Below are 21,147 nucleotides of genomic sequence, written 5' to 3'. Positions count from 1 at the left end.
TCCTCAGACCTGGGTGGTCACATGTGGAGGAGAAATCCTGACTGCTTTTGAGCTGTGGGAGTTTTGCACTGATCTCAGAGCAGCTGAGATTTCACCCTTTCTTTACCTGCCCTGTTTCTCCCAGAACCTCCCTGCCCATGAAGTGAAGGTTGCGGCAGTGGAAGTGCTGGATTGTGTTCAATGCTGGCCTTCCAGAGAAAGACACTTTATAGCCATGGGATCGAGAGAAAAATACAATCTTCTAGCCTTTTTCCTTCTTACCATGACAAGGACTTGATCTTCAGCTCCCTCTCTGCAGGGATGAGTAGGGAGAAGGGCTTGGCTCTATCCCTCTGGCTCCATCACCTCTCAGTGCAGTGCTCCTCCTCCAGTTTGTCTGATAGATTTGGGCTCACGTTTTGTTCTTTAGGCTCTCCATTCTATTATCTTTTTTTCCTGAGTTGGTTGCAAAGAAACTGCATCCTGTGTGTTTTCACATCATGTTTTCTCCCTGTTTCCTTCTGGAGCTGTGGTATAAGTTCCACACTGGTGACTTTCCCTCTTTATTTGGGCAGTTTGGAGAAACAAGCATGTCCTTCTATCCAGTGTACAACTAGACACCTGTGTCTGGGGTGGTGGTTGAGAGGACAGTTGCCAGGGAAGGACACTAACTCCTAGAATATTGGTGGGAGCACAGGTCCTGCTGCTCCAACTCTGAGACCGTCCTATGAAGGGTGGATGTGCTTTCTGGGACAGCTCTGCCGATAACCACATATGAAGTGCTGCTTCTGAATTTCTTCTTGGCTGTTGTCAGTCAGTAATTAAAGCCTGATATATATTAACTGATTTGATTTTTTTCTTCTCTCTCCATGCCGTTATGTGGCTCTGTATAGCTTGAAATATTCCTGATGGTCGTAAAATTACCTTAGTTATTTTAAAAAGTCTGTACTTGCTTCTTAATAAAGCCCTGAGCCTATGAGCTGGAAAAGATTCACATGGCCTGTCTTTTGCAAATGCTGCCCAAGAGATGAGAAATAATGCTAATTTTTTTTTTTAAGCCAGATTTTAAAAAAAAACCCACAAACTTAAACATTTGTTTTGTTTTGTTTTAACTGGTGGCTTTAACCAGGAAAAAGGACAGATAATAATGCATAACATGAAGTGCTGCTGTGAATGACTGCTGAGAGGAGTTGGGGTTTGGTGGTTGGGACATCTGACCAGGAGGTGGGGAAACATGCTCCCCACACTGTGACTCCAGCCCATCCCTTCTCCTCACTGTTTCCTTTTTGCCATTTCTGTTCCTGACATGGTAAGATCTTGCTGGAGGAAGGACAGGATCTGTGTACTCTGTGAGACAGCAGTCTCAGAGCCAGTGATACTATTGTTCATTGAGGCATATTATTTATCCTGTTGCTAGAAGAATGTGCATTTTTGTGCTGCTAGATTAGTAATGACAAATATGTGATGGGCAATCAACGTGAAAACCTAAATTTGCATTGACTCTGGGGTGTATGTTTTGATTTCATTGGTTATTTCACCAAGAACAAGGTTAACTTGGTTTAATGGCTTGATCACTGAACTTGTTCTAATTAAGCTTTGAAAGTTGCATCCCTTTGAGAAAGAGATTGTGTCCTACCTTGGTGGCTGCTGTTGTGGCCCTGCTTGGAGACAGCTGTCTGCCAAAGTGGGTTGATTGCACCGCAGCATCAGGAGATCTGCTCGCACCAAGATGCCTGTGCCCTTGCTATGGAAGAAAATAAAGGATAAGGTCCAGTGGTGGTGGCATGTAGGAAAAAAAAAATCCAGAATAACAAACACTTAACAAAATAAAGATAATTGATTATCACAGCTAGAGAGGTCTCATTATCTAACCCCCTTAATGCTGTTTGAAAGCCCTCTGTGGTACCATTGCTGGATGTACCCCAAAACATCCTCTGAAATGCAGGGCTGGAGCTGCCAGGTGGAAATACCAAATTGTCTCATTCCTGTGGTAAGGAGGGGAGTAACATGTAGTGATATTTTTGGCTCTCCTGTGCTAGTTGCCATTTGAGCACAGCAGCATCTTTCCTCTTGCAAGCAAAGCAGGAAAAAGGACAGGATTCACCCTGCTTTTTAGGGGGAAGAAACTAGTTACCGCATTTCTGAACAAGGTCATTGGTGGTCAAGGTAAAACCCTATGCTGTGCAGTCAGCAGAACCCAATGCTTTGCCTTGGTGACTCCAAGGACATGCACATTCTGCTGTCCTCAACCTTTCTGGCAGATTTTGCTGGTCTTTCTGTTGTAGTATCACCATTCCAAGTCCTTGAGCCCCAGGGTGCAGCAGCCATGGCCACACATGGGTCCTCACTGCTGTGTCTTTCCCAGCTTTTGGAATAGGTATGTCAGCAAATTGTGGACAGTTTGTGTAGTCCAACTGGAAGTTCCTATAGACTGCAGAGGCAGGGTGATGCTGATTGCATTTCTGAACACAGTTTAGTAGGAGATGAGATTGTTCTTGTGGTATTTAGGAAAGGAGACAGCAGGTCTGGACAGCTGGCTCCCATATAGTTAATAAATGGTACTTGATAGATACAGCCAAAGAGAGCAGTGGCCCACTCAACATGCCAGGGCATGTCTCTGCTCCTGATGAAGGGCTGTCCTGGTGTCGCAAGGAGAAGGAGTCTGCTTGTGACGTGATACAGATAGCCACTTTGACATTTTCAATCAAATATGTTGACAGACCTTGTGTCATGAAGCTGTAGAAGTAAAAATATATGGTCCTTTAAAGAAAAGAAAAAGGGCAAAACAAACCTGATGTGATTAAGCATATCCAATTTACCAGATGGATTTTTGCTCTGCTGTGCAGGATGCTCTCTTCCAGGAGTTTCTCTGCATTTCATATTCTGCTTATGTAGGAATGTGAGTTCTCTCCATTTAATGAGTTTGATTGGTATCAAAAGATAGTCTAGAATTGTTCTTGCTGGAATGGATCTTGGGAAGGGACCAGAAGATGAATTTTTGCATAAATCTTCCAAGCACGAGTAGTGGCTAGCCATAACTACGGCCATCTGCCTCATCCTGCCATTACCACCAACACATACAGCCCTCACAGAGGGGAAATGTACTTTTAGCAAGGGTTCAGCAAGATAAAAACATTCATCTTCCTTTACTGTTTGTGCTGTAGGGGTTATGATGCAAAAGTCAAACCAAGCCAGGGAAAGGTTTGGCAGACCAGCAGTGCTGGGGCAGTCACATGGGATCCTTTTACCTGGCTGCCAAAACAGAGACTTCCATGACTGGAGGGATTCCCAGGTCTTTGGTGAGGAGAGGGGCTGGCACCTGTGTCCTTGGCTCTAACTCTCTTGTGGGAGTGGCTGTTGCTGTTTGCCGAGCTATGGTGGTCTGGTACATACACGACTGGTGCTACATAGTTCAGCATGACTTTTAATACCTAATTAAATAACACTGTTTACAGATGGGCAGATTTATTATTCCTTAAATTAGCATTTGGGGTGAGGTAAGTACCAGTAAAAGCAAGTTCTGTATTTCAGCTCATATGTCAAAGTCAGGCACTGTATAATATGAATCCTTCTGGGTAGAAGTGTAATGTTAGGATTTGTTTGGTCTCTGCTCTGTTCTGGTTGTTTTCTGCAAACAACCTGAATTTTGGTCCTGGGTTATGGATCAACACCAGTTCTCACTGAAAGCAGAATTACCTGGTAGCCAGATGCTAGGAAAATGCTCTGGACTGGTCATAATGGGTTAAATTACTAATTTCAGTTAGTTTGTTTTAATAATTAAAGATTCTTTTTTTTTTTTTTTTTTCTTTTTGTCACATTTTGAAAATTGTCCAACACATTGTAGTGATGCAGGGCTCCTTTTTCTATCTGTGGGTAATTTCTTCCAGGTCATGCAGCCTGTGGGCTGCTCCTGAAGTACTTTCTTCAGAGTTCCTGGTACTTTCACCTGAGAATTTTGATATTATTGCTTCCTCTGGTTAAATAGCTTTGTTTGTGAAGCCAGAAGGATCCTTTTTGTTCTGTTCACCAGTTGCCCGCAGCATCAATAATTGTTTGAGACACTTGTACAGCTAATAGAAAGAACCTTTCAACAAGAAAAGCTCATTGTAATACCACTGCTTTAAAGAGACTGGGGAAAGCCACAAAGCCGACCAGAAAGTAAATGTGTTGTTCCTGTAGTCACATAGATCTGGGGACAGGAGACATAAGTAGAGCTTAATTCACTCCCAAATGGATGTTCTATTTCACACCCCAGCACAGCTTCTGATTTATGGATTTCTTAACATCACAATATTTTCATTGCCAAGTCCTGATTTAAAAGCCTGATGTAAATACAGGGTCAGTACCTGCTGTGACCAGTCCTAGCACCAAGTGTGGTGATAACAGCATTTGAATTCCCTGTTTGCAGAGGACTGGAGAATTTCTACAACCTCCTGAACAGGAGCCATGCTGCAAGCAAATTTAAACTGTGTCCTGAAGTTAGCTTGGGCTAGGCTACAAAGCTTAGCTGGCTGAAGAGAAGTGTGGTTCTATGAGGGCAAGAAAGGAAGGCAGGAAGGCACTGATATACGAACTAATGACAGGAAGAAAAATGTGTGGCTGAGCTGATTTGTTGAGGTAAAATGTTGCTGGCTACTGTAAATGGGGAGTAAGCTAAGTCATGCTGGAAGTGCAACTCTAAAGGCTAGGATGGAGACTGAGAGCTCCGAACAAGGAGACGAACAGGCCAATGCAAACTCTGGTGTTCCTGGTCATACTGCAGGGAGACAGGTCTGGAGTCTCTTCTGGAGAAGACACTGTCCTAACAAAGGATCTGCTAAGTGGAGTTAGCAAGGATTTGTTTTGATGTATAGCAGTCTGTTCAGTTTGCTGCCAGATATGCTTTGTTTAGTGACTGAAACTGAAGGAGTAGGAGCTCATCTCTGTGACACTGGGAGAGAGTATAGATTAACTCCATTGTGCTCTCTGTGTGACACTCACTTTCCCTACATACCATGAGCCATGTGCTCTTCAGGTCTGGTGAGATGGCCAGGCTCACTAAGCAAAATCAGAACCTCTCATGTCATCCCTTAAGAGAACCTCCATGTGTATTCTCATTTTGGTAAAGCGCAATTTGTACTTCTTTTAAAAGAATGCATCATCCTCTTGTTCATCTTGGTCTCAATCCAACAGGAAGATAGGAGTGTTCAGAACTTCTCTGCACAGTCTTTTTGGGTGATGTCAATAGCCCTGTGTCAGATACTTGGGAGGCTTTGAGATTTTAAGTAAAAATCCAAACATCGGTGTGCTGACAGAGCCTCCCCACTATGTGCAGGGCAGGTGTCCCCACTCCAGTGATGGAGAGGATTCAGGGAGCCTCCTGATTCTGGGATTCCCTTGGACATGGGCCACAGCAGCTGCTCTCCCCAGTGTATGGATGAGACAGGGTGGAGAAGCATGGGGAGAGGAAGGTCAAGGCACATTCTGTTCTCTCAGCCCCTCTTCAGCAGATGTTTCCTGAGGAGCACTGTCCAGCTGGCTCTGCTCACAGCAGCTCCCAGGCAGCTTTGGACTCTGATGACCCTTGCACAAAATTCTCCAGGAAACCACGGGCAGTCCTGTCCTGTGCCCAGAAAACCCCGAATTCACAAAGTTTTGGCTTTCCCTTTTTGTAATACAGAGAGGATGTGATTTCATGGATGAGGCAGTCACTCACTGTGATTTATTGTGCGGTGTCAGGCAGGGAAACCTCTTCCCTGGCTGCGTGTGGATTGCAGCTGGGCACATGCGGAGAGGAATTCTGGGCTTACAAAATGCTGTCAGAACTGGATCTGGTAACATTTAACATAGCCCTGTCACAGCAGATCTGAGGTTAGTCATACCTGCTCAGAGCACAACAGTGGGTGATGCTGGTATAGAAGGGGAGTTGCCAGGGAAAAAGATTTCCCAGATCTGTGCACATGCTGGCTGCTGGTTTCCAGCACAGAAGGAGCCAGCATCCAGAACTGCCTGTCCTGGAGTTTGTGTGAGCTGTGAACATCACAGATCATCATCTGCAGCCGCTTCAAGAGTGGCGACTAACAGGTCTTGTGGATTCCTGTTGCTCCATCTCTTAACACTGGAGTTGAGTTTTCCTCTACTCTGCTTAGCCACTGGATTTGTCAATCAAGACCATACTCATGGTTCATCCTGTGTAAATGGAGGTGGAGCAAGTCTGTGAATTAATCCAACAACTACCACATTGAAGGATGCAACCTGGGTACCAGCCACACACATAATCTAATGTGGGTTTGAAAGCACATCCAAACTGATGCCAGTATTTATGAGCCATATGTTGCAGTGGTAGTTACTTATTGTGCTTCTCAATAGAATGGAGCACAGGGGTTGTTTAGCTCCCCTCCAGTGATGTTACTGGCCTCTGTGCCCACCAGAGGACTAGAACTCATTGTGGTTTTATTTTCCACTACATTTTCCTTTGTGGTGAGTAGTGCTGAGGGTACTTGGGGAAAGCCGAGGTCCCAAGGTTGCTGTTCAGCACAGGATCTGACCATAGGCATCTGTCACCAAGACATGGCATTGCCAGGTAAGAGCCTTCTGTGCCTGCCACCAGCAGCCTCCAACCGTACCTACTCAATGTAGCAGGGCTATTTTCATAAACCAGCCATGAGTTATGTGATTTAGAGCTATTTCTGTAGCAAGATAAAAGGATGCTAATTCGGTCGCTTGCCTAACTTCCCATCACAGTTCAAGAGACCATTATACACCATTATACTTCTTCTTTTCCTTTCTAGATAACTCAATGTTGACATGTTGACCACAACAGGCAGCATAGTGCAAAACTAGGACTGATGTAGAAACAGAAAACTATTACTGTTGAAACCGCTTTTTGATGTTCATGTGGGATTTCAGTTAGATGCAGTTTTTGGGGTTTTATGTTTGTGGTTTTTTGGGGTTTTTTTTTGCTTTGTTTATTGACTTCAAGTGGAAATTTTTAGGATGTGCTGGAAGGCATTCAGTGATTGAAGGACTCCCTAAAGCCCTAGTGTATTAAATCTCCACCAAGAAAAATACACATTTATGTTGAAAATGCAGAATAAACTGTATCTTGTTTATATGTTGGTACTCTGAAAAGAAATCTAAGCCATCTGTAGTAAATACTGTGTTGTGCTGCACTGCTCTGTCCCCCTTCTATGGGTAGGAATTGGTTTTTTGATCTTCATTTCAAAAGGTTTGATAAGGCTGTTTCTGTGGTCTGCAGAGAATTTCCTTCTGCTTCTGCAACATCTCCTGATTAAGTCTGTGTTTCTTGGAAGGCTCTGGGTATGCATCCAACCAAAGAGATGCTTGCACCTTGTGTAACAGCTCTTGCATGGTGGATGAGGCTTGTCTCCAAGTCACCACAGCCCTCTTCTCTCCCCACCTTGCCAGGCAAAGGACATCCTCCCCCCAACACCCAGGAGAGTGGTAACGTGAGCAGAACTGTTCTAATGAGCATTAAGTTACATTCTAGACCTGACCATGTCTGACAGGACCCACAGGCAGCCACGTTAGCATCCAGTTGCTGGCTGTTCCACTAATGGAACATTTAAAGCGAGGGTTAGGGAGAGGAAGTTATTAGCAGCTGCATTAACTTCCACCCTGGATTCTGTACACAACGGTTGCTCAAATTAAAGAGAGCTGTTTGGATTCAAGCAGCTCCTCTGATGGCAGCTAATGAAACTAGTCCCGCAGTTCAGCAGTGGTATCAGCCAAAATCCTGGTTGTAATCCAGGACTGCAATTTTTTTCTCCTAATGAATTAATCAGCTGATTGTGTGCGTGCGATTAGAGAGGTGTGTGGCAACGTTTGGAAGGGAAGTGCTGGCTCTGTGGGTGCCGGAGGCCGTTCCATTGCAGGAACATGCTCCTTTGAGTATTGCAGGACCATATGTGTTGCTCTAATTAACGGGTGTTGTTCCCGGGCTCTTTTGATCTCAGGAAAATGGCTGCAAAAATTGTAATACTGTAAACCTTTAATAACTTGGAATAAAACCTCAAACAGCTCAAAGCAATTTCCTTTAATCTAGCTTGTGGTGTTGGGATTTTTTTATTATTATTATTATTATTATTTAAAAGCTTCCACCCTATTTAATGGTAGCTGCAGAGATAAAGCAAAGTGTAATTTGAAAATTAGTTCCAGATGTTTGAGTTGTAGCTTTGTTTTACTAATCTGGGTCATTAATTTTGTTGACTAGTATGTTTGGATTTTCTTCCCTTGCACGTGTGAAGCATGGTTGCAGGGTACAACAGGACTTCTGGCAGGAAAAGTCCTCTTGTCTCTGGGCAACTCCACTGAAACAAGGTCTGTTTCTCTGTGGTTATCCAGCATTGAAGGCAGGAGATGAGCTGTGGAGAAGAGTGGTGGGGTGGTTTGTGCTCTTGCTGCAGCCCAGGGCATGGGGCACAGTTGGTAGGGAGCGGGGTGCCCCTGCCAGAAAGCCAAGGGCCAGGTTCAGGTCAGTGTAAGGGTTTAACCTCCCAGCCATAACAACACCCTTTTAAAATGAATAAAACCAACTTGTCACTTGATTAATGAAAAAAAGGTGCAGTTTGGTAAGGCTTTTCAAAGACTATTAATAAAAGAGATCTTTTCAATGGAAGAAAACTTGCTTCTGCTCAAGCCTTGGACTGCCCCAAAGATTTGGAAATTGTGACATACTGGGATCTTCTCAGTGCATGTTGCACATCCAGATGGTCTCTGGGGGTGTGTTAGTCACTGGCTGCAAGGAGGTGCCTAGAGAAATGTTGGTGGCCATGACACAGACCAGGGAGAAGAGCCTGTGGGTATTGCTACCAACACCTTCAGGCAGAGCACTGAGGGAGCTGCTTGTACCCCTGCCAGCAGTGTTCTAAATTTAACCCCAGTTACCCCAGTTTCTTCGTTCAGCTTTGATGGGATGGGTATGGAGACAGTGTGGGATAGTGGTGCAAAGCTCAGGGGCCGGTTCATGAATCTGCCAAGGAGTGAGGGACTGTGGTAAAGCTCTGCTCTTCTCTCGGCTTGGCAACAGGCTGGGTACACTGAGGATAACAATCTCCATCCCTGAGCAAAGGGAATGTTACAACCTCTACGGGATTAAGGCTGTTTTTTTCCAAGAGAAAAAAATGTCCTGATTGTTTAGGGCTAAGCTTTAGATAGATGGTCATTTTAATACTACAAGAGCAGGCAGAATTGTGGAGCCAGCTTGAGTATATTTTTCCTGCTTATCCTGATTTCTGTTTTGCTGTTTATCCTGTTTATCCTCTCCTTGTTATCCTGAACTGGTTTGTCTTCTTGTAAATGCCAACCTACCGCCCTTAAAAAGAAATCATCAGGAAGAAAACTTGCTGATCAAGTCTTTCCTTTGCCTGTGGCAGATCATCTTATATAATATTAATATTTGTAAAAGCAGAGCTCATAAATCTTCCATAAAAGAGGGGCAATATCTATGTCTGTTTTAAAATGGAGCAGGTAAGTAGGTTCTAGACCAAAAGGATATTGATACAAAGGAAGTGGAGAGATGAAAGAAATGAAATTGCCATTTTAATCTGAAAATCGTCTCTGCGTAAGTAATACCAGAGGCCTCACTACTGCGGGAGCTAACGCTTTGCTCTGGGTGATCACTTGACCCTTGGAAGCTCCAGTCCCTGACTGCTACCTGGTATTCCATTCAAGTGGCTTTAGGAGGAGAAAAAAAAGTCCAAAATTGAAGCAGAGCTTATTTGCAGAGGGGAGGACTGCATTACCATTTTTTCTTAACTTTGTGCTTCTCCAAATGGGAAAAATAAAAGTGAAAATATTTGTAGTTTTGAATTCTGTTAAATTTTTTTTTAGCTCAAGAAGCAGGCTTTTCCCCATTACAGATGGGAACCCAGATGAGAAAAAAAATACAGTTTATTTTTAGCCAGCCGAGTGAGTAATCTGTCTCCAAACACACATGTGGAACTGCTCCACGAAGGAATGACACTGTGGCATTGCTAACAGTGTCCCTTTGCAAAGGCAGACTCTCGTCTGGAGCAGTTGGTTTAATACTGAGTAAATCTTTTATTGCATACCGCCATGGTAGGATGGTAAAATGAAACCAGGGGGAAATGGGAAATTTTTTTTTTTTTTTCATTTTTTTCACTTTTCCAAGTACCACTGTCCTGAGACAGTTGTAGTGGCTTTTCCCAATGCTGAGGACATGGTGCAAGTCCCACAATCTGGAATGGGGCAAGGGGGCCCTCCAGCCCCCAGAAGGGACATTGTTTTGTCCATAAACATCCCAGCTGTGGTTTGTAGGCAATGTGTTGCTGTTGCTATGCGCTGTGTAGCACCAGGGCTCTTGCTGACAGCTGTGTTTAGCTGGCAGAGAGGAGGGGCAGATGGGTGGGTGGTTTTGGACCTTTCTCCTCAGCATGCAGTTCTTCCTTTTTTTGCCTTTTTCTTTTTTTTTTTTTTTTTTCCTTTTCCTGGACAGGAGCCAGCACAGTGTGGAGCCTTTAATTCTGTATTGCTCAGTGGTGGAGCTGGATCGGAAGATTCATTCTGGACTTGGCTCCCAGACCATCTTTGCTGGTGGTGATTCGTACAAAAATTGAGCTGGGACCATGTGAGCCTCAGACCAAGGTACCTACCCTGGGGCATGGCATGAGTCATGTAGCTCAGCCCCACTTTTTCCCAGCTCCTCTCAGAGCCAGAAGATTGTTAGACATTGGGTTAAGCTCCTCATTTTTTTGATGAAGCAATTTTTTTTTACTTTTGAAATAGTTATTGAAGCTGAATCTTCTCGTGGGAGTAGGTCAATTCATTTAGCACAGAACACTTTTAAGGAAAAATTTTTGTAGTGCCAGCTCAGGCAAGAAATATGTTCAAAGAATTTTAGCTTTCAGCTGAAATCACTATTTCATTTAAACATTTTAAGCTAACGAGAGTTGGCAAAAAAAGTGCTTTTTTATTAAGAAGGAAATAAGAAGGGGATGTGTTGAAGTTATCTCAATGGAAAATGTTTTCATATTCTTATTTATGGAAGTATGTAAATTTAGCCATTGTCATTATTAAGGACAAGAAAATATCTGAGAAGCTTTCATGGGGCACACAGATAATTAGGCAGACAATTTCTGCTGTTCTTTCTCATCTCCAAGCCAGCTTCAGTCTCCCTCATGAAATTTTCTGCCACAGCAAAAGTAGAATGTTAAATGTTAAAGTTCAATTTTATGAATCGGCTTTGCTTACAAGGACAGAGGAAACCAGTCAAAACCCCTACATGGAAAAGAGCTGAATAAGAGCAAGATCACAGATGTCTATAAAACTAAGGAGGATCTGAGTAAAGCAGGATAAACTGGATGGTCTAGATGAAAAATCACATGAAGGGAAATCGGTGCTTGCAAGGTAGATCAGGTGAAGGATTTGTGATCTCTGACCACTCGTTCCAACTTTTGTGTAGAAAGCCCCCAGTTTGCTTTGGGGTGTCGGTTCGTGTTTGTGCTTTCTCTATCCCTTGGGTTAGGAAGGAAAGAAGACCTGCACAACTTTTGTTGGATATCCCTCTGCTGTTGCTTTCCCCAGCCTTTTGCTGCCACCTCCATCCCCAGGAGCCCACAAGGACAGTAGAGTTGCGCCTGTCTCTGGTGTGGCAGTGTCTCCACTGTCATTAGAGGATAAATGACACTGTCTCCATGGCCAGGGAACAAACCAAATTAAACTCCACCATCCTCAGCAATTGATGGGCCAGCTGCCGACCTCCATGTCACAGCCAATTTCTCACAAAGAATCAAAGATTAATTGTATCTCTAATTTCTGTCACAAATGGCTTGGCTATGCAAAGGGAAAAATAGTAGCAAGGGAGCAGAGGGGACGGCACTGCGCCTGGCCATCAGCCCGATGGCAGGGAGCGGCTGTGATGATGCTTACGCATTCCCAGCAAGGTGGTGGCTAATGGAGTTGCATTAATCAACAAGAAGTGGCCAGATAAGCTGTTTCCTGAGCACAGTATCCCACTGAATTAAGGCAACTGTGAAGGAGGATTGGGAGGGAAGTTAAATGCTAGTGAGAAAACCAGCACAGCAGGCCCTGCTCCCCAATGGAGAGTCACACCAAGCCTGAGGAGATCACTCACAAAGCTCAGTAAGTGTGAATCTGTTTAACTGGACTTTGCAGAGAGGGGCTGGGGGTTCTGTGGCATTTAGGGCGGCAGCTGCAGGTGACACCAAACTGAGATGCTCAGAATGTAGCGATAAGTAGCTACTGGCTTCTGGCCCTAATCTGGCTACCATCAATTTGTGATGTATTGGCTGCAGTGGAAGTCTGGATCAATATCAGTCTACAAGAGGCTCAACAGATCAATGTTTGATACAGATAAAGAAAATAGAGAGCAGGTGTTTATGGCATCCCCTGTGTGCAGTTTTACTATTCCTTGCTCATTCTTCTGCCAAGGGAAGGGAAGGAGAGAGAAGGAAGGTAAGAAAGGATTTAGAAAGGTAAGAAAGGATTTAGAAAGGTATTTCACTTTAAAAAGCAGTTATAAGAAGGAGATTTATAGCATTTTTTCTCATCAATTTTAGCCTGAAGAGAGAAAGAGAAAAATCTTCATAAAGATATATTGTCCTTTGAGAGACAAATTCTGACTGAACAGTGGGTTTGGGTTTAATGAGAGGCCTGTGGCAAGGGGATCACTGGCACATGGCTGTGCTTGCCTAGGCTTTGGGAAAGAGGGACGTCCAGGGGTTCCACAGGTCCCTGCTGCTTTCTGGTGGTTGAGAGACCCACACCTGTCTGTAAATACTTTAGGTCAGCTGGCAGGAAGATGATTAAACCAGGGAGTGTGGAAATGCTGGAGAGAAGGGCTGTTTTGTGTCAATGCTGAGGTAATCTGCCTCAGGTCTCAGAGAACTGTGTGGCACAAAGTGGGCTTGGAGACTTCATGGCTAAGTTTATTTCCAAACAAAATCCTGGTGTGAAAGTCAAGCGTCTTCTGTTGCAAATGCAAGATGTGGCTGGGGGTGTGTATTCTGTCGTTATCTGTTAAGAGGTAGGGCACTTATCTTCTCTTAATTAGGCTGCCTGTTAAAACCAGGTGGGGCAGTTTTCTTTATCTCTTCCACTAACGGACCATTGAGTCTCACTGCATGACTGATAAAATTATGAGTCTTGTAAAGACTCATAATGTAAAGAGCATAATGTAAAGAGCATTGTGAGATGCTCTCCCCAGGGGGATGGGCCAAGCAAGGTAAAAGAATCCACCCCCACAGAATCATTTAAGTTGGAAAAGACCCTTGAGATCATCAAGTCCAACCATTAAGCTAAGGCCCTCAAACTATCAGGGTGGAGTGGAGGGAGAGGACCTTCAGATCATCATTCCCTGTATTTCCTTCCTTTCCTTTTCTCATTTCCCCTTCGCCTTGTTTCACAGGACTGGCTGACAAAATTTGGGTATCTGCCTCCTCCGGACCCTGTCACGGGGCAGCTGCAGACGCAGGAGGAGCTCACCAAGGCCATCACTGCCATGCAGAGGTTCGGGGGGCTTGAGGCCACAGGAGTCCTAGGTCAGTGGCTCATGACCCCTCCTCTCCTTGGTGCAGAGCGAGACAGGGATGGCTTCTTGCAGGTCCATGAGGGAGAAGGGACTCTCCCTCTCCTGTGTTCTGGAGCAGCAGCAGGAAAAGCTCCACCGTGGGTGGAGCATATGGCCCAGTTTGGAGCTATAAGAGTAATTACATGGCTCAGGTGTTCTGTTGCCTTGTGTTTTCAAGAACCTGAGGCAAGCAATTATTTCAACAGACCCACAGACCCTTGGGGTTCTCAGTGTGATTAAAATAGCTCTTGGTGTGTTAAAAAAAAAAAAAAAAAAACCAAAAAAATTTAAAAAGACAAAGGGAAAAAAGGGAGAAAGTTGTCCTGTTCAGAGCTTTACTTGCAGCATCAAATTGAATTGAACAAAAATCCTGATTAAGCCCCCCAATTTGTATGCGAAGATATTTTGGGTTCCTTGCTGCTGGGGCACAGACAGGGAAGGGAGAGGCATGATGTTGCATCACCTCAACTTTGTTTGCAGGAGGCTCTTTGGGGCTCTCCTGGGATCTCACTGAGCCACAGCAGCTCCAGGTACTCCTCAGTCATGCCCAGCCAGCTGGGAGCCCATCACCTGCTCCAGCAGCTCCATTGGCCGGCAGAGGCAGGCAGTGGCATCTGTGGGGCAGCCGCATCTGCCTGGGAAGGAGAAGTCCAAGGGGAGGCTGAAGCAGCACGAGTTCACTAGCGTGGCTGGGGTCATTCCTCTCAAAGCCTTCATTGAGGGAAGGAGAAAGCCAGCATTATCCCGGCCTGCAGAAGGGCACCTCTCTGCTCTCCTCCCCTCTGTGATCCTCCCACCATGGGGCCAGCATGCTTCTACTGCTCGGGACATAATTAAGGAGTAGCAGCCAATTAGCAGGCGAGTCTCTATCCATCCCAACATCCCAGCATCCCTCTGCTGGTCTCCTGAAGGCACAGCTGCATCCCAACATGAGGACTTCCTTTCTCTGGTCTTAACTGAGCACGTGCAATAATTTCTCTTCCACTGCATCACAAGCTGCAGGAGACCCTGGAACAGGAGTGGCCATTCAAATTGCATTTTCAGAGAGGGTGTTTGAAACAGTCTGGGGGTGGGAGGGATGGCTGCCCTGCACAGGTCATAGTTGTGGGTTTGTTCATGAAAACAGAGTTTAAGAGGTAAAGTCAGCAGGGAAATGAGTGAATGAAACAACTTTTTTGCATTTCAGCTGGTGAGAATAGACACTTCACGCTTTCATTCATTAAAAAAAATTAATAAAAAAGAACCTGGACATTCTTCAAATAAGCTCCTAGCTGAACAGAGATGGAGTTTATTTATATGTGATTGTCTCTCCTTGGAAATTCATCAAGAGAGAACAAGAGAGAATATTTGAAAAAATATGTTTAAAAGCATGATCAAAGCTGGCCACAGGTGGGCTTCCAGCAGGAATTGCTGTCCAGTGGTGGGAGCAGCAGTGAGACATAGGGGGCTCAGTGTTCTGTGGGTGTCACCACAACATGCTGGGGCTGGTGCCATGTCCCAGTGGGCTCCTGAGTATTCACTTTTGCTCTTCTGGTTCATTCTTAGCACTTCATTTCATATCTCTTTGTCCCCCTGGGATTTCTTAACCCACCATTCCCATGATTTCTTGTTTTTTCTCTAACCCTAGATGAAGCCACCCTGGAGCTGATGAAGACCCCTCGCTGTTCTCTGCCCGACCTCACCATTGAAGAGACCAGGAGGAAGCGATTTGCCCAGGCTGTCACCAAGTGGAGCAAAAGGAACTTGTCCTGGAGGTAGGAATTCATCTATCCTTGCTGAAATCTTGCAGCAAAAGACCAATTCCACCATCACCTTTGTTAAATACGGCTTTGAGATGAGTTTTAGGGTGATGGTTAAAACGTGTCCCAATGGCCTCCCAGGACCCCATAGACTACTTACTTTAATTCTTCTCCTGACAGTCTCAGCAGTGAACTTCTTGGACCCACTTGGCAGTGCCCGAGAAGGATACAGATTTGGCTGGTGAATTAGCTGGGAGCTTTTTGCTGGGTTGCAATTGTTGTTAGAGCATCTTTTTTCTTGAGTTCATTAGTTCTGTGCTTTCTCAGGCAGCTGCCAAGCCTGGAGCTTCTTCTCTTGCCCCACCCAAGTCCAAGGGAAGGACAATTTTCTGGATAATAAAGTCACTCTTTTTTCTCCTAATCCTTGCCACAGACGAATATTTTTCCCTCAGTGTCAGGATCCCTCTGCACCTGTGACACGCAGAAGTTCAGGTCCAGCTTTCAGAAATATGCTGCAGGTCAGGGTTGGCAAGCAAACTGATCCCTGTCCCACTAAGATTTGTGCTTTTTGGGACTCATTTTTCCTCCCTCAAATACCGTGTGCTGCAGTGATCTTTCCTCTAAGAACAGTGTGCAGCATGAGGTGCTTGTACCGTTCTGAAAACACATGTGGATCTTATGAAAAGTTCTCCTTATCAATAATAAGTTTTTCTTTGATCCTGGCATAGCCTCTAGAGAGAGTCCTGTTCCCACTGCAGTAACAAATCTCAACTTGGCTGTTGCTGTCAACACATGTTGAAACTTAGCAGAGATTTGGTCTCTGTTCAAGCAGATTCCTTTGAGACTTAATTTTGAGAGAAGATAAACATAATTCAGCTTCAGTAAGAAACAACTTTGGTTCATAGATGGCTTCATGTCGTGAAGTGACCCATGTTATAAAAACTCAACCTGTCTCCCTGTTGCCCAGGCCTGACTTTATGGGGAAAGAGGAAGAACTTCACATTTCAGAAAGGAGAAAATCCTTTGGGGGTAAAAAGAAAACCTGCCCTGGTGTTCTGGGAGCTGCCAGAGCCAGTGCAAGGGCACGGCTTGTGCACAGCCTGACCCCAGCAGCTCCTGACAAACCTGAATGACATCCCGTGGCTGGGCAGCACAGTCAGGGAATTGGCACTGCAGGTGCCATCAGGACTTTGGATGTGCTGACACAGTATCCCCAGTTCCAGGCTGGAGAGAAATGTGGAGGTGAAATGTGGTCTGGCTGTTCTGGTGGATGCAGCCCTGGGATATTCCCTGCCTCCTACCCCCTTGGAAACTGATGCTGCAGCAAGGATTGCCATAAAAAGGTGTTGAGGTCTGAGACAATATTATATGTAAGGCATAAAAAAATCCATCTCCTGACAATGTAATTTCTGCTTTTTATTCTTTGATCCTTTCAAAAATCTTGTCTTTTGTCCAAGAAATGGCTGTATTTTACAATGGTAGGTTGTAGCCAGCAGAACACTGCAGCATTACAGAAACTCCAATGTAGTATTTATATCCAACATTTGAGACTAAACTGGCTTTTTGGAAACTGCCTGAAAGTCGGCCAATAGAGACATAAAAGTTTTACTCGCTTACCTTTTACACATTGTTTGAAGATTTTAAAAGGGGAAAACACAACTAAATGCTACTCAGACATGAATTTAAAAGTTGAAGAAAAACCTGAACAATTGCAAGGCTGAAATAAACAGGCAAGCAGAGCTGTAGGAAAGGAGGGCCTCAAAACAGGCACATGCACTGATTGAGAAGGCAGTTTTGGGCAAACAGAATTGTATAGGTATACAGGTCATTCAGATTTCTTCTTTTTACCTTTGAGTACAACCAGCCTGTGGGACTGGAGGGCCCAAGGAACAAAACTATACAGGTTGCATCCTGCACATGTCACAGTACAGTCTTGTAGCACCCAATTACTGCATCAGAAATAGATGGTTTTCTGTGCCTCATCTCCATGTAGAGTTTCCAGGATATTACAGCATATACATTTTCTTTTCACAGGATTGTTTTTGTTATTATTTTATTTTCCCTGCGCTCTCCCCAGGTGCCGAGGCAGCTGCTGAGAGAGTGGTGTGCTGTGGATCCCCTCTGCCAGCATCAGCGCCAGAGCTGCCCACAGCCGCTTCCCCTCATGTTTGCAGCCTTGTTTTTCACTTGTTGATTTTGCTTTATTACTTCTGGTTACACCCCACAGAAGGGGAGTTCATAGCTGGCACATCTCCATTTCTTCCCAGTGCTTGCTGTTTCCCCGCAGTCCTGGGAAGTGCAGTAGCAGGGCCATGCCCCGTCTCCGCATGCTTCGAGCTCCCTGGGGAAAGGGGAGCCGTGGAAGCTCATCTTTTAAAATTGCCCACTTTTTTCCTTTCAGTGCTGAACTGAGCTGGCTTTCATCTGTCTGTAGTTAAGGACTACTCCCTTGTGCCATCTCATCAGAGCTGCAGTCTTTGACACGGATGCTCAGGCCATGGACTGCCGGAGTGGGAGCAGAGCCCACTGCCAGAGAAGCAGTGACACCAGTCAGTCAGTGCCCACCATTGCTGTGAGTGCCATGGCCTGAGCCCAGATGTGGATTTACTCAGATGTGGAGGGGTGGCAGTCAAGAGGAAGGTGGCATAACTCTCAGTTCTGTGCTCCCATCCCCACAACGGTCCTGATCCTTCTGCTTTCTTCCTTTAGTCAGTGGCATCCTGCCATGGGGACCTCCCATCCAAAGCCCAGACTGCTTTTTCCCCCATGTCTGGGGCTGACAGGTGTCCAGGGGGGGCAGGCTGTCACCTGTCAGTGTCAGGCTTCTTTAGGTTTTTGTAATGTCCCTGTCACAGGCAACTGGGACCCCCATAGGAAAATCCCTGAGTAGCTGAGGCAGAGAGCAGGTAGGTGTGTAGAGGCACAGCGGCTTGGAGGTGACTGGTGTTCTGTGTGTGATAAAGGGCAGGAGAATGAAAAAACTGAACATTTTTGGGTGATAGTCTAACTGCTGGGAGAGGGTTGATGGAGGGTTCCAACGTCAGCTGTTTTCCTCCTGCAGACAATGGCAGTGTTCCAGCAGTGTTCCTGGATCAGGGCTGCTGTGCCATGGATGGCTCTGGGCAGCTGGAAAAGCACCTTTGCCAAGGCAGCAAGCATCTACCTTTTCAACTCTCCCCTCTTCCTTCCCCTTCCAAGAAAAACCAGTGTGGGTTTATCCAGCACTCCTTAGCTTGTTGTGTTTGGTAGTTCTCTGCATTTATTTTATTTGTCCATGGTTTCAGGGCTGGGAAAGTGAAAGAGTGCTTTCATTAACAAGCTATTGATTTCTCATCCATCACTGATACTCTCCCACTTTTGTCTTTTGGAGGACAAAACAAATAAGGAAATCAGAAATCAAAATAGGTGTGGGTGCTCCTCAACGGCAAACAGAGGCAGATCAGTCCTCTCTAGTCTCTACTTATTAACCATTCTAGATACAAAGTCTGTTTGGGATGGGTCAAGCAAAGGAGGTGACTCAGGGGACACATGAAGGACTGGCAGCGCTGTGTGAGAGTCAGCATTCATTTGTCTGCATGGCAATGCTGCTGCCTGGCCGAGCACTAAACGCAGAGCGGAGATTTTTCCTTGGTATCCAGTTGTGTCCCTCAACACCACATCCTGCTCGGCAGGTGCCAGTTCCAGTATTGTGGCTGATGCTCCCTCCTGCAGCCCCATCTGCCACAGGGATAGACACTCCTCAGGATGTCCCAGAGTGTGATTTGCAGCAGGATGTGACTGAGCCTACAGCTTAGAGAAGTGTTGGTGGGGTGGCTGAAGGGACTGAGCAGTCCGGTTGTCATCACCCTCCCTCTGGCTGGCAGAGGCTGTCTGGAACAGAGAGCTTTCTCTCCAATTACTCACATCAGGCTTTTGCCAAAGTTCCGAGTTCTGTAAGAGGAATGTCAGAAGGGATTTACATCCAAGAAGGAGTGTTTCTCTTCACTGGAAACCTAAACACCATTTACTACTACTACTATTACTACTAATAATAATTTAAGGTAGGAGGAAGGTTTTTTATCTGCATGCTGTTAGAAATGTTCTTCCTTTTCAGTCGAATTGGGTGATGCAAGGCCAACAAACATCCTATCATCATAATAGTCTTTTCCTAATCTCATTGAAAACAATTAGCAGAGTTCTAGCAATCAAATCAGATGCTGAATTAAAAAACCCTGATGGGATTCTCTTAAAAAATGACAATGATAATGAATCAAGGATAAGGGACTTTCCACTTACACCTGCAGCATATGAATAAAATGTGGATCAGCTCAGAGGTGTAGGACTTTTTGGAAGAAGTAAAATAGGTATTGATCCTGCTTCTGCCTTAATCTAATGCTTCTGGAGTCAGATCTTTTAATATTCTGGGATGAATATTAATAATATTTGTTTCTTTAGACAGGGCTTTTTATCCACCATCCTTTTACAAGGGAGATCTGATTTATTATCCTCATTCTACAGCTGGAAAGAAAAGGAAAGGAAAATAGTTCACATGGTGAGCAGGGCTTGGGAAGGAAAGAGCAGATAATGTCCCTAAATGTGACTCTGTGCCTTCGGCACTATGATCCTGGAGAAAGGTCATAATTCCTAGGCTAAACATGGTGTGTGTTACATGTATAATGACTTACTCAGTAGAAATTAAAGCAGCAAAGGGTTTACCTAGGTTCTGAGGAGTGTTCTGAAAGATGGAGACAGCTAGTTAATGAATATCTGGAATCCAGGTGGCCTTTATCTCTGTACTGTAGAGGATTACATCTGGGCATAATCTCTTCTATAAATTAAAAATTGCCTTGAAAACTGTTTTTTCTAATCCCATGCTAATACTGTTTGTACCTCTGTGCTGTCTCCTTTACAAATGTGTTTTCTTTGAAGTCCTACAATCATCTGGTGTTAAATGCATGTAACTCATTTAGATTAGTCAATAAGGTTTTTCTTTGCCCAAAGAGTCAAGGGATAGCAAAGGCAAAGGTACGAATGATTTTTTCTCATTTGGTTACGATGTGTTTTTCCCGATTCATCCACTCATTCCCACTGCCTCAAGGATAAGCATCCCAAGTGCTTCAGAGGAACTGCTAGTGAGATTTCTGCTTATTTTCATAAGCCCTTTTTTCCTCAATCAGAGATTCAACCCTGACTAGTCTTGCCCTGGCCCAAAGGTGGTGCCTGCTTTGGGCTGCCTGTCTCTTGAGGGTGTGGTATGTGTTCACAACCTCAGCAAGCAAGTTGCTCCCTACTTTTCACACCCGTGCTGTCTCCCAGCACTCAGATCACTATTCAAGAAGAGCTTGAGTGGCGTGACTTCCCCTTCTGGTGCTTGTAATTATCTCGTGAAGTGTAGTCAGGTCATCACTGCCCGCTGGTGATGGGAAGTGGTGTGGTACCAAGTGATGCTGTCACAGCCGTGTTATGTAGCAGGGTAAGTGATGTGGTCATAATTGTTGCTTCAGCCTTTAAAAATCTGTCAAATCATGAAAACACTTTGGATGGTGTGCTGGTGCACAAAAAAGTATCTGTTATTATAGGGGTAGACCTGGCCAGAAGGCATCCAAACAGGCTCTTGTCAATAATTACTCAATCAGCAGTACATGTGCTTGGAAAGTGCGTATATTTTTGTCAAAATCGCCAATGAAAGATTATCTAAATGTACTCCTTTAGAAGCCAAGGTGCCTCGTTGCATCTTTGTCTTTTCATCTCCTCTATTAAATCAACAATATTAGGAATTCTTTTTCAAAGTTGGGTTATACATTGACCTTTCAATGGGAAACATTGACTTTTATTCCATTCCAGCTCAGCCCAAAACCGCAAAAAGCTCTGAAGTCCTCACTGTGGCTCTGAGGCACCAGG

At 44.8% G+C, this 21,147-nt stretch overlaps 1 protein-coding gene across 3 annotated transcripts in view; it reads left to right on the top strand.

The window, feature by feature from the left end:
• The window catches only part of MMP17 (matrix metallopeptidase 17), a 53,572-nt gene that overhangs the window by 20,870 nt on the left and 11,555 nt on the right, over positions 1-21,147 (top strand). The window contains exons 2-4 of one of the 3 annotated variants that reach the window (XM_054645804.2): positions 10,436-10,584; positions 13,367-13,499; positions 15,156-15,282. In XM_054645804.2, the coding sequence (XP_054501779.1) occupies positions 13,460-13,499; positions 15,156-15,282 (167 nt within the window). In that variant the 5' untranslated portion in view covers positions 10,436-10,584; positions 13,367-13,459. The remainder of the gene's footprint in view (positions 1-10,435; positions 10,585-13,366; positions 13,500-15,155; positions 15,283-21,147) is intronic. The other 2 variants (XM_077187619.1, XM_077187620.1) reach the window with 2 other exon arrangements.

This window comes from Agelaius phoeniceus, chromosome 18, assembly GCF_051311805.1.
Source record: "Agelaius phoeniceus isolate bAgePho1 chromosome 18, bAgePho1.hap1, whole genome shotgun sequence".
In the NCBI taxonomy this organism is placed as follows: domain Eukaryota; kingdom Metazoa; phylum Chordata; class Aves; order Passeriformes; family Icteridae; genus Agelaius; species Agelaius phoeniceus.
Note: the sequence above shows the minus strand (reverse complement) of the source record. Positions and strands in the feature narration are given on the sequence as shown.